The following is a 12,500-nucleotide window of genomic DNA, read 5'->3' as shown; positions in this document are numbered from 1 at the left end:
AGCTCCATGGAGTTAGTGTGGGCTGAGGTTCACACACACCCTAAAATTACTTTCCCTCTGTCTGCCTTTCTCTCCTCTCCTCCTGCTCTTTCTCTCTTCCTCTCTCTTTCTCTTACCGAGACAAGTTCCTCTCACTGTCTATCTCCTAGCCTATGTGTGTCTGTGTGAAAGAAAGAAGGAAACGTTATAACTGGCGGAGATTCAGAAAGAGAGAGAGAGAAAGAGCGAGAGATAGATATAGAAAGAGTGTAAGATAGAAGAGAGAGTGTGAGAGAAAAAAAGGAAAGGTAGATACAGTATAATAGGGAGCAATTGAGAGAGAGTCAGAAGAGTGAGACCTGTCTCTCTGCATTCTTTCTTTTTGGTTTTCTCAGTAATAGAGAATCTCTGTGGGCACCCCCCCCACACAGTCTCCTGTGGCTAATTGGCCCTGTGTGTGTGTGTGTGTGTGTGTGTGTGTGTGTGTGTGTGTGTGTGTGTGTGTGTGTGTGTGTGTGTGTGTGTGTGTGTGTGTGTGTGTGTGTGTGTGTGTGTGCGTGTGTGCGTGTGTGTATGATGGAGAAGGGTCCAGAGGCCAGCCAATACTAAAGACGGGTGCAGCCCCCAGAAATCCATACAGCAAGCAAACTAAGGCTGGAGCGAACCTCCATTCCCCAGTGACACACACTCACACACAAACACACACACACACACACACACACACACACATATACAGTACAACCTGGGCAGATTACTGCAAGTGGATTTTCTGAATAGCTCAGCTATGAGGTGTCATCTGAGGTGTCATTGTTTTTTTTATTTTAAACTTCCGCAGAACTGTCAATCAGAACCGAGTCGTGAACCATGATCTGGAAAATGGCACACCAGTGGCGAGGCAGTCCCTTGCCCAGTGTTTCCTGCTGCCGGCCCCCAAAAGCTTTTCTCTCTCTCACACACACTCTCTCTCTCTCTCTCTCTCTCTCTCTCTCTCTCTCTCTTGCTCTCTCTCTCTCTCTCACAACTCCGCTTGACAGTTGACACACCGCCTCGCCATTGGTCCACGGTGAGCACAAAGCCCAATGGCATTGTGGGATTAGACGGGGGCCATGCCAAGTCATGTGTTCAAAGCTGTCCTCGGAATGTGTGGGTGGGTGGGTGGGTGCTGTCGGGGGTTGGGGCTGGGACTATGGGTGCGAGTTGGGGGGTGGGGGGGGGGGGTGGGGTGGGGGGGGGTGGTCCTCTCATACTCACACACTCGCCCACTCAGAGTTTTTTCTTCTTTTTCTTCTTGTCTTTCTCCCTCTCTTTTTGTTTTCTCTGTCTCTCTCTCCCTTTCTCTCTCCCTCTCTCTCTCCCTCCTGTGGCTCTGGGCAGCATGGTGAAAAGCCTGCGTCTGAATGGACCCTCATTTGCATGGGCAGCGTCATTCAGCGTTTTAATTGGTGCCATTCAAGTCAGTCTTAATCCCGTGTTCCCTTGTTTAAAGTGAGGGAGCGCTTTAGAAGGGCACTGAGCCTTCCGTTTAGAGTGGGGGTAGAGTGTGTGTGCGCTAATGTGTGTGTGTGTGTGTGTGTGTGTGTGTGTGTGTGTGTGTGTGTGTGTGTGTGTGTGAAAGAGAGTGTGTGTGTGTGTGTGTCTGTGAGTGAGTGAGTGTGTGTATTCCTGCTGTTCTGACCATGTGCACAGCTTTCAGATGTGAAGTAGAAGAACAATGTGCTAATGATAGTCTCTAAGGTGGCCGTATCATTTTGAAAGTATCTGTGCGAGTCTTCCCCTTCTGGTTATTTCTTACTTCGTGTGTGTGTGTGTGTGTGTGTGTGTGTGTGTGTGTGTGTGTGTGTGTGTGTGTGTGTGTGTGTGTGTGTGTGTGTGTGTGTGTGTGTGTGTGTGTGTGTGTGTGTGTGTGTGTGTGTGTGTATGGTGTGTGTGTGTGTGTGTGTGTGTGTGTGTGTGAGAGAGAGAGAGAGAGAGAGATGAAGGCAATTTATTCCCACTATCTCCGCCCCTGCAGTACGTAATGGCTAAATCCACTGCCTAAATTAAGACCATTATCAGTACTCTATTAAATAGAGAATCAAAGCTGATTAAAAGGGTGTTAAGTGCAGGCATTTGTGTTCACTGTACAATAACTGGCTGGACACTTTCTATTAAAGCCACATTCATTTTATCGCAACATGTCAAAACCGTTTGAACTGATTTGATGCACAGCAGAGAGTAACCTGAAGTCCACCCTTTCCTCTTTCTAAAACACACACACACATACACGCCCACACACACACACACACACACACACACACACACACACACACACACACACACACACACACACACACACACACACACACACACACACACACACATACCACAGAAATATGAATATACACACAGACACACAGAAACACACACACACGCAGAAACACACAGAAACACCGATACACACCCATAACTCATTGCGTATGTTGGTTTTGATACAAGAACCCATCGATTTGATAGCTCTCAGTCTGAAGGGGGTGTTTTCCTCCACGTCCCCCCTGCCTGGGTGAGCTCCATCCGGGCCGGAGGGGGCTGTTTACCCACCAGGCTGGGGCTGAGGATGTGGATGTGCTGGCCTCCATCTGGGTGCCTCGGAGCTGCTCGAGGTGGCTGGCACCGCAGACCTCCTCTTATTAAAACAGCCTGGCCATGAAAACAGGACACAGACACACACACACACACACACACACACACACACAGACACACACACACACACACACACAGACACACACACACACACACACACACACACACACACACACACACACACACACACACACACACACACTCACACACACACATATACACATACTCTCTCTCCTTCTGTCTCTATCTCTCACACATATACTCTCTCTCCCTCTTTCAGTCTGTATCTCACACACACACAGTCATACATACTCTCTCTCTCTTTTGTTATATTTCTATCGCTCTCTCCCTTACACACACACACACACACACCATACTCTCAGAGCCAGCTGCAGCACACACTCTTGTCCTAATAGCACATGCAGGGATACATGAACCCACACCAAAAATTCCCTCCCGCCTTGAACCGCGGACATCATTCAAGATCAGACTCGGATGCATATCCACACAAAATTGGATGGAGAGATGGTTGGATAGATAAACAGAGGGGTTACAGAGGACAGATAGGGAGGGAGGGACAGAGAGAGAGAAATGTTGAGGGGTTTCCATGGTGACGTGTTGGGTTTGTGTGTGTGGCGGTTCAGGAGTGGAAACTTAGTTGGTGAGTGACGGGCCATCTTTGGTGAGGCTGGTTTGGCTTCGCTTGGTGTATGTGTGTGCTTGTGTGTGTGTGTGTGTGTGTGTGTGTGTGTGTGTGTGTGTGTGTGAGTCGTGTGCTGGAGGCCTGGTTAACTGTGCGTGTGAGATACAGGGAGAAGCAGACAGAAGTCCAGATGAGGGAGAATAATGAATCGCATCCCAGTTTTATCCAACGTTCACTTTATGAAAGCCCTCCACACACAAATGGAGTCACCAGCACACACACAAAGGTCCTGCTCTGTGAACTCCTCCCATACTGTTTCTGTCATGCAGCACCTGGTGTATGACCCCTGGACACACACACACACACACACACACACACACCGAACACACTCAAACACACACACAGAGAGAAGGGATTTGAATAAGTTCTTTCGGAGCGCAGTGGGAGGATTCCTGCATTATGTTGCGATGAGATGAGCTCTCCCTCCCCGATTGTTCTCACACTCATGCCTCCATCGCCAGCGGATACTCGCGCATTCCCCTGTCACCGGGCAACACAAAACCGTTTGACGTCTTCATTGATGGCTGAAAGCCCCGTCTGTAGCCCTGTAGTGTTCCACCGTGTCACCTCCCACCAGAGGGGAAACAAAAGTCACACAAAAGGTTCCTGGCGGTGTCTGAAGGTTCCTCACCCGCCCCGAGTTAATTTCATGCAAATAGGGCTAATCTCTGTGAGCCATCGCAAATAAAAGGGGGAACTCTCTCTCAAGAAAAAGAAACCTTGACTTGTTGATTTATCTGTGTTTGAATTTATGAAATATGAGAACAAAGAAACGTTTAGAGGAGACTTCCTTTGGCTGCCTACTGTTCCCCAGCTGGGATGGAGATAGGAATTCAGCTGTTTCTCTCTTTATGTTGACACACGCAAACAAATGGGTTTTTCATTCCACTGTCAGAAGGGGAGGCTGTGTTACTGTGTTGTGTTAAGGGGTCCATGTGTGTGTGTGCGCTTCTCTGATAGAGAAAAGTAACACTCGTACAGACACTCATACACAAACACACACACACACACACACATCACCTCTTTGCTCCATACCCCTTGTCTGTGCCCTGCTCTCAGGCCAGGCCCTGAAGTAGCTGGAATTACACCCCGGCCATTACCTCACAATTATAGGCCCCTACAAGCACCTTTCATCCAGCCAGCGGGGCCCCAACAATCAGCACTATCACTCCACAGCTCCCTAGGCCTCTGGCGCACATTAGGATGCCAGGGCTAATAACGGGGGTTGGCCTCGCCTTTCATTCTTTCTTCCTCTCTCTCTCTCTCTCTCTCTTTCTCTCTCGCTCTCTCTCTCTCTCTCATTTTCTCACTGATTCTCACACATATGCTCTCTCACATACACAAAAACACACTCAGACACAAATCTGCTGTTGTTGATACCAGAAGCATAGTGTGTCATGTCCTGTTCTGAAAAGCACCCCCCAACCCCGCAACAAACACACACAGACACACACACACATATATATGACATCACTACCCCTGCCCTCTCTCATGGTACTGCTCTGCACATCACTCGACAGAGCACCTTGCATTTTGCATGCGGCATGGATCCACCCACAGATACATACATGCCTCTGTAATTTCAGTATGTTATTCTGTGTGTGTGAGAGTTTGTGTGTGTGTGTGTGAGTGTGTGTGTGTGATAAAGATGAAGAATGACCATTGAGAGCAGATGAAAGCCTCTGTAAGATGTGAAAACTGAATGAGACAGCCTGCATTGAGCGTGGCCGATGAATATGCTAATCCGTCCTATTAATATTCATGACCCCTTAAAACACTCATAATGCCCTCCTGTGTGTTTGTGTCTGCATGTGTGTGTGTGTGTGTGTGTGTGTGTGTGTGTGTGTGTGTGTGTGTGTGTTGTGTGTGTGTGTGTGTGTGTGTGTGTGTGTGTGTGTGTGTGTGTGAATGTGAATGTGAATGTGAATATGTGTATGTGTGGGTGTGTGTGTTTGAGAGGGAGAGAGAGAGAGAGAGAGAGAGTTTGTCGGTTTGCATTCTGCTGATAATAGTAATGAAGAGGAGAGCCCGATTGTCACTCTGAAAATCGGTGGGTGGAAACAGACAGCTCAAAGCACTAATCACACAGACAAGCTGTAATCTTCAATGTGTGTGTGTGTGTGTGTGTGTGTGTGTGTGTGTGTGTGTGTGTGTGTGTGTGTGTGTGTGAGAGTGTGTGTCAGTGTGACCCTCTGCCTTTGACAGTCAGAACAGAAGAACCTATATGGGCTTCTGGATAAGTGGCTGAAAAACATGCATGCCTGTTTCCTGTTGTTGTTTTTCAGACAGTTAAGTTGCAACCACTGCAATCTATCCTCTCTCCCTCCCTCCCTCCCTCTTTCTCTCTCCCTCCCTCCTCCCTCTATCCGTCTCTCTTTCTCTCCTCTCACTCTCATCTCTTATTTATTCCTCCTTTCTCCCTCTTCTTTTCAACCCCTCTCATGACCCTATCTCCCTGATCTCATGTTGTTTTCCCCGCCCCGTTCAGTATTTTCTTTCCCCCCTCGCCTCGTCTTCCCGTGTTTGTGCTAAGTATGAATTTGAGCGTGTCGGTCAAGGCCGCCGCTTTGAAGACTGCGTGTTTTCAGAAAAACAGAAAATGAACACACCTGGGTGACAATGAGGGAAAGGAAACGCTGTGGGTAGAGGTGGAAAGGTCCGAGGCTGAGTAGGGAACCCTTGAACACGTGCCGAACCAACAGGTTAAAAGGGAACACAGAACCCTCTTACACTCTCAGTTCCTGCTGTGCTTTGTGTGGTTTTGGAAAATGCCGCTGTTCATATGTTCATGTTGTTAAGGCCTAGCATGAAACGTGAGTGCCCCGTGATAATCCATCCATCTATCCGATGGTCCCTTTCTGCATTGTGTTATCATTCATCAAAGTTCCATCTCTATTAAAGTCCCCATTAGTCCACATATACCAGGATGTAACCGTAGGCTCACTGATGATATATGTCCAGTTGAAACATAATGACGTCAGCCACAATCTTTTTCCAGTTGCAATTTCAAATTTGGTTCAATTTGGCAAATTTGGTACAATTTGCCAAATTTCAGCTACCATTAGCTACAGTGTTGTTAAAAGTACAGGAAAATGGTTTGAGATCTGCCTGTCGTATCCAGGCTTCCGATAAGCCTGCACAAAAATCTTAAAAGTAGGTCACGTACAAAGACAGGATTGAAAATGTCGCATTATTTTTTCTCCTCCCGTCTGGAAGTCAAAAAATGTGACGCTTGTTAGTCCTTCTCTGTTCCTGTTCTAATTTCTGTGCTTGTGGATAAACCTCATGTGTGGGGTGGGGCATATGTAAGAGGAGTGTACTAGTGTCTTATGCAGGCTGTGGGTCTTTACACAAGACCTTCAAGGCCAAAGGCTAGAATGAGTCTAGTTCAGTTATCTTATAAATCCTACACTTATAGCAAGTCAGTTATCTAACTTATCAGTTATCTGCTATCGTTTCGAACTTGCATACATGGGTTGTTTGCTCTCACACTCACACTCACACAAACACACACTCCCTCAGACATTTACATGGACTATCCGAGTGGCTCTTCAAGGAAATAAATATATTCAAATATGCTATTGTTAGGGGGTTTCCGGTAACGTCTAAAGAATGTGAATGGTACACTAGTTGTGGCTTACGGGAGGAGATTTCTGACCAGATTTCTATCTCCTATCTGCTTTCCCAGCAAAGTGTTGCGGGATACACTGCCGCACCCCCCACCCCCCCCCCCCCCCCCCGCCCTACACACTAGAATTTGATTGACATTTAGAAGATCAAAACAACCCTCATCTGGCGTTTTTCATCAAGCTGGACTGGAAATGAGATTGTGACATCAGACCTAAGAGATGGCCTTATCAGAGAAGAACAGAAGAGAATTAGACCTCTCCTCTCTCTCTCTCTCTCTCTCTCTCTCTCTCTCTCTCTCTCTCTCTCTCTCTCTAAGTGTGTGTGTGAGTGTGTGTGTGTGTGTGTATGAGTGTGTGTGTGTGTCTGCATGGATAAGTACTACTGAATAAGAGAGCACAGCGAAATCATACTTGCAATGATAAAAAAAAATGAGCCAGAGAGTTTCCCAGCACTGGGCCTCACCCTGGAGCTGATAGCAGAACCAATGCAGCCCAGATACGGAGGAGGTTATCTAGATAAGGCCCCAGCTGCGCACACACTGTCTGTGTGTGTGTACTGTATTTGTGCAGTCATGATTGGAGTTGTGTGTGTCTGTGTGTTTGTTTGTGTGTGTGTTTATGTTGACGTCTCTTGATGGCCACCTGTGGTATGTTAGCCACATCCAATTGTATTCATGCACTCAGACACACAAAGTAGGTGCCATAAACTTAAATCTTCATTTTGTCTCTGAAAGCCGTGCAGACAAACAGAGAAATTGAGCCCGGGTGTTTTCCTCTAGTGTAATGTATCCTTCACATTCAGACATATATTTCTCCCTTGGTGTTTTTCTAACAAGATTTCCTCGCTGTAATCTTCCATGGGTCTGATTTTGTCATTACTCATTCTGTCACGAAGCAGCTTTACATAGATCTTAACCGCTCTCCTTTTTTGGACCAGGCTCCCTGTTTAGCTCTGGTTCTGTTTGGGGGCCAACCATAGCAAGTTCCCCCCTAAACCATGACATCTGTGCCGTTAATGTCCTCGAGAGCTCGTCCGATCAAAAAACCCTGGTGCTGCGCGGCACATTTGGCAAAACATCCGGCAAGAGAGAGAGACAAAGAGAGCGCGACAGGATTTGACTCTTAGCACGGCCGGCGGGCCAATTGTTGCTTTAAATTCCGCCCTCTGTCTGTTTGCTCGCTCCGACATTATGACGATACGTTTCCCTTAAGCCCAGAGGCTTTCAGGGCGGTTTGGCCGGGGCACACACACTCGCTTTTTGCTGGGAATGGCACGCTGGTCGAGGACGCCTCCGGGAGAGGGTGGCCTGGCATCGTGCGCTCCTCTCCTCTTTTTCTCCTCTCCTCTTTTTCTCCTCTCCTCTCCTCTCCTCCTCGTCTCTGCTCTGCTCTCCTCCTCTGGCCCCCGTCGCTTTGGGTTTGGAAGCGTTTTATTGGAAAGGAAATGAAAAAGTTTCCTTACTGGAATAGCGGCGATAATAGATTGAAAAAAAGATGTGCAAAAGAAATGTGTATGTGTGTGTGCCAGCTGATGTTGAATTACAAAGCTTAAAGAACGACAGAATGCAAATCCTCATTGCCCTGGCTGGCTCTGTAGCATGAGGAGGGAGGCATTATGGTTTTGGCTCTCTGTTCTTCTGCTGGATCTCCTTTTATCTGGTCTCATCTCTCTCTCTCTCTCTCTCTTTTTCCTTGTCAAATTACTGTATGAGTGCGTTTTATATTCATTTTAGAATTTTTGAACAGCACAAAATGAACACGCAGTTAAAGGAAAAGGCTTCCATGCACAGAGCGCTCATCAATCTTCAGTTCATTTATTTCCATGGCAGCAGACAAAACATTAGTGTTAACGCTGCCCTAAAGGAAGCTCTTGTCTTCCTCTCCCTGTCTGTGTCTCAAAAGTCATACCATAGTTTCATCATTTGTATGATTTGGTTTGCTTTTGGCTCTTGAAATAAATAATAAGGTATTACATTTGTTTGTTTGTTTGTTTGTTTTGCCTCAGTTTTGCACAAGGGAAGGGGTTGGCGATCTACCCCGAGATCGGGGACAAACTGGACATCATCTGCCCCAAGGGGGACAGCGCGCGGCCGTACGAGTTCTACAAGCTCTACCTGGTGAAGAAGGAGCAGGCCGAGTCCTGCAGCACCGTCCTGGACCCCAACGTCCTGGTCAACTGCAACAAGCCCGAGAAGGACATCAAGTTCACCATCAAGTTCCAGGAGTTCAGTCCCAACTACATGGGCCTGGAGTTCAGGCGTTACGACAACTACTACATCACCTGTGAGTTGGATTTGAGATTTGTTTGTTTGTTACACCCCATGTTGCGCACCTCACGTCACGTCATGTCACCTCACCTCACCTCACACCACATTGTGTGGCCTCTAAGGGGCCTCACCTGCTCTGCGGTGGTCTGGTGAATAAACGGTCGGGGGAGTGCTGCGCTGCGGCGAGCCTCGATCTGCGACCGTTTATCTCATCTCCGAGAGCAGTTAGATTTGGCACGTGTTTCTAAACTGCCCATCTGCCACCCTGTGCTCTAAAGCCAGTCATACATGCTCTACTTAACACAATGGTTACGTGACGTAAACACAGTGTATTAGTGTGTGTGTGTGTGTGTGTGTGTTGTGCATGGGCATTGTGTGTGTGTGTGTATGTCGGAGAGCGTTTGTATGTGCACTTGCATATGTGTATCTTTGTGTGTGTGTGTGTGTGTATGTGTGTAGAGGAGAGACAGAGAGAGAGTGTGTGTGCGCGCACGTGTGTGTGTGTGTGTGTGTGTGTGTGTGTGTGTGTGTGTGTGCGCGTGTGTACTTGTGTTTACACAGTGGATTACTCTGAGCGACTCCGCTGGTGCTATCAGTGGTTTATGTGGTGCTGAGGGGGTTGTGGGCCCGCAGTGGAGAATGTCAGCACATTGGCTAATGCTGAGATTAGCTGAGGCCTACTCTCCTGGCTGGACCGCCGCTGCCTCTAATGGAATTGTAAACAGTCAAGAGGGCTATGGCGGAACAGGCAGCCTTTTGTTGCCGCGATGTCAAGTTTCGGAGAGGGATATTGCGGCCACTGCAGTGATAAAGGCATACAATTGGATTTTCTTTTGGATTAAAGCACTTTTGTACAAAAAAAAGTATAGCAGCACACAGAACAAGCCACTTGGGCACTGAAAGCTGTGTGTGTGTGTGTGTGTGTGTGAGCGTGCTCGCATGTGTATAGATACATATGTGTGCGTGTGTGTGTGTGTGTGTGTGTGTGTGGATGCTGCGGGGTCTGTAGCTGAAAGCCTGGGCTGGTTTAGTCGTCTGAGGTGCAGTTCGCAGTGGCTGCTGCAGTAATTGTCCTTCCAAAGCCTGCCATCCACACCTATTACCTCCCAATAACGTTCTATAAACATTTGCTTTAGGTCAGTGAATCTGAGGCAGAAAGAGGGAGCAGAGAGGCTGAGGGATGTCCCCTGACCCGTGAAGTTGAAGCCCTCACACACACACACACACACACACACACACACACACACACACACACACACACACACACACTCTAGGCTGTCCCTCTTTAAGCAGTTACCTCAGTGTGATCATGCAGTCTCCCCCTTCTGCTCCCTCCATCTTTTCCTTCGGCTCTGTATGACAGAGAGAAAGATAGAGAGAGATGGGGAGAGAGGCAGAGAGCGAGGGAGAGAGAGCGAGGGAGAGAGAGAGAGGTCAGACCCAGTCATGCGGGCCTCATTGGTTCTGTTCTGCTTCAGTGAGCTTGGCTCGCCGGCCGCGACGCCCAGACACCATCCCATAATCAACTTCACCCTGGCCGACCTGTTTTTCTTAAACCCCACAGATCACACCCCCCCCCCCCTCCTACACACACAAACACACACACATACACCCCCCCCCCATCTGCCCCAGCTGGGATGTCTTTAGATCAAACGACTGCAACTGTACTTCCTCTCTCTCTCTCTCTCTCTCTCTCTCTCTCTCTCTCTCTCTCTCTCTCTTTCTCTCTCTCTCTCTTTCTATCCCTCTCTCTTACTCTCTTTCCTTCTGTCTACTCAAGATTTTTTTTCCTATGCCCATTTCAGCTCTCATCAATGTGTGTGTGTGTGTGTGTGCCCATGTGTGTGTGTGCGTGTGTGTGTGCGTGTGTGTGTGTGCGCGTGTGTGTGTGTGTAAGTGCCTCTGCGTGTGTGTGTGTATGTGTGTTACTGTTGTGTATTTGTGTGTGTATGAGTGTTTCAGTGCGTGTGTGTGTGCATGCAGGTGTGTGTCTCTGTGTGTATGTGTGTTACTGTTCTGTATGTGTGTGTGTGCCTATGAGTGCATGTTTTGTGTGTTTCCGTGTGTGTGTGTGTGTGTGTGTGTGTGTGTGTGTGTGTGTGTGTGTGTGTGTGTGTGTGTGTGAGAGAGTGCTGACTCAGTGGAGTCTTCTGCTCATTGATTTTCTCTTGTTCTTAAAATGTGTCGTTCTCATCAGAGGCCAGCAGCTAATGAGGGAACATGCAGTCTGGCGCTCTCAGGGGACTTATTACTTACTTACACACACACACACACACACACACACACACACACACACACACACACACACACACACACACACACACACACACACACACACACACTTGGGAAGGGGGTGGGGAAACACATGGAAAGCTGATTTGTTTATAAATCACAGACAAGAAGATACAGCCAGACAGAGAAAAGAAAAAAGAGCTTAAGAGGAAAATGCTATGAAAGGTGATTTGGTTAAAAACCAGAGAAGCACACACAGACGGAGAGAGAGAGAGAGAGAGAGAGAGAGAGTAAGGGGGGGGGGAGGCAAGGAGGGAGAAAGCTTTATCAGGTAAATTTGCCATAACCGTGTTTATGCTGAATATCAGTTTCTCTCGCTGTCTTTCTCTCTCTCTTTCTCGCTGTGTCTCTCTTGCTCTGTGATGTCTTTCTCCTGCTATCTCTCTTGGAAGGCCTGAGGTTGTGCCTTTGATGATTTAGTCAGTAAACACATCAACTCTTAGTCCTACCTTTCAGCGTATTTTCCCAAGGAACCGCATACACAAAACCCACACAAACACACTCAAACACACACAAACACACACACACACACTCACTCTCAAAGAGAGATTCCTTGATCCCTCCCCCCGCTGCTTGGGACGCCTGGAGTGCTCTGATAAAAACACAAATCACTCTTGTTGGCGAAAGGTAACAGGGTTGTGTGAGTTTTTTCCCCCCATTTACATGGGCATGTGTGTTTGTCTTAGTGGGTTTTTGTTTGTGTGGGTTTTGTGTGCGTGTTTATTTGCTTGTGTGTGTGTGTTAGAGTGTGAGTCAGCGTTGGTTTGTGTGTGTGCCTGTGGTTGTGTGTGTGTGTGTGTGTGTGTGTGTGTGTGTGTGTGTGTGTGTGTGTGTGTACTCCGTGGGCTGTTGAATTGGCCCTTAAAGCGTGCTGTGTTGTTACCATGAGCCAGCCCCTCCGGTAATAAGCTTTGGTTTTGAGGCACCTTTGCCAGGCCTCACAATTAAGCTCCTGCTTTACGAGGCCACTCTGCTCCTGTGACGCGGAGAGTTTTAAAAAATACTAGTCCG

At 47.8% G+C, this 12,500-nt stretch overlaps 1 protein-coding gene across 1 annotated transcript in view; it reads left to right on the top strand.

Annotated features, from left to right (window-relative positions):
- Positions 1-12,500, top strand: part of efnb1 (ephrin-B1) — a gene marked incomplete at its 3' end in the record, with an annotated part of 63,064 nt that overhangs the window by 21,749 nt on the left and 28,815 nt on the right. The window contains exon 2 of the mRNA XM_080852058.1: positions 8,936-9,213. Within this exon, the coding sequence (XP_080708184.1) occupies positions 8,936-9,213 (278 nt within the window). The remainder of the gene's footprint in view (positions 1-8,935; positions 9,214-12,500) is intronic.

This window comes from Sprattus sprattus, assembly GCF_963457725.1.
Source record: "Sprattus sprattus genome assembly, chromosome: 1".
Classification (NCBI taxonomy): domain Eukaryota; kingdom Metazoa; phylum Chordata; class Actinopteri; order Clupeiformes; family Clupeidae; genus Sprattus; species Sprattus sprattus.
The sequence above is the reverse complement of the archived record's forward strand: the minus strand, read 5'-3'. Positions and strand labels throughout refer to the sequence as shown.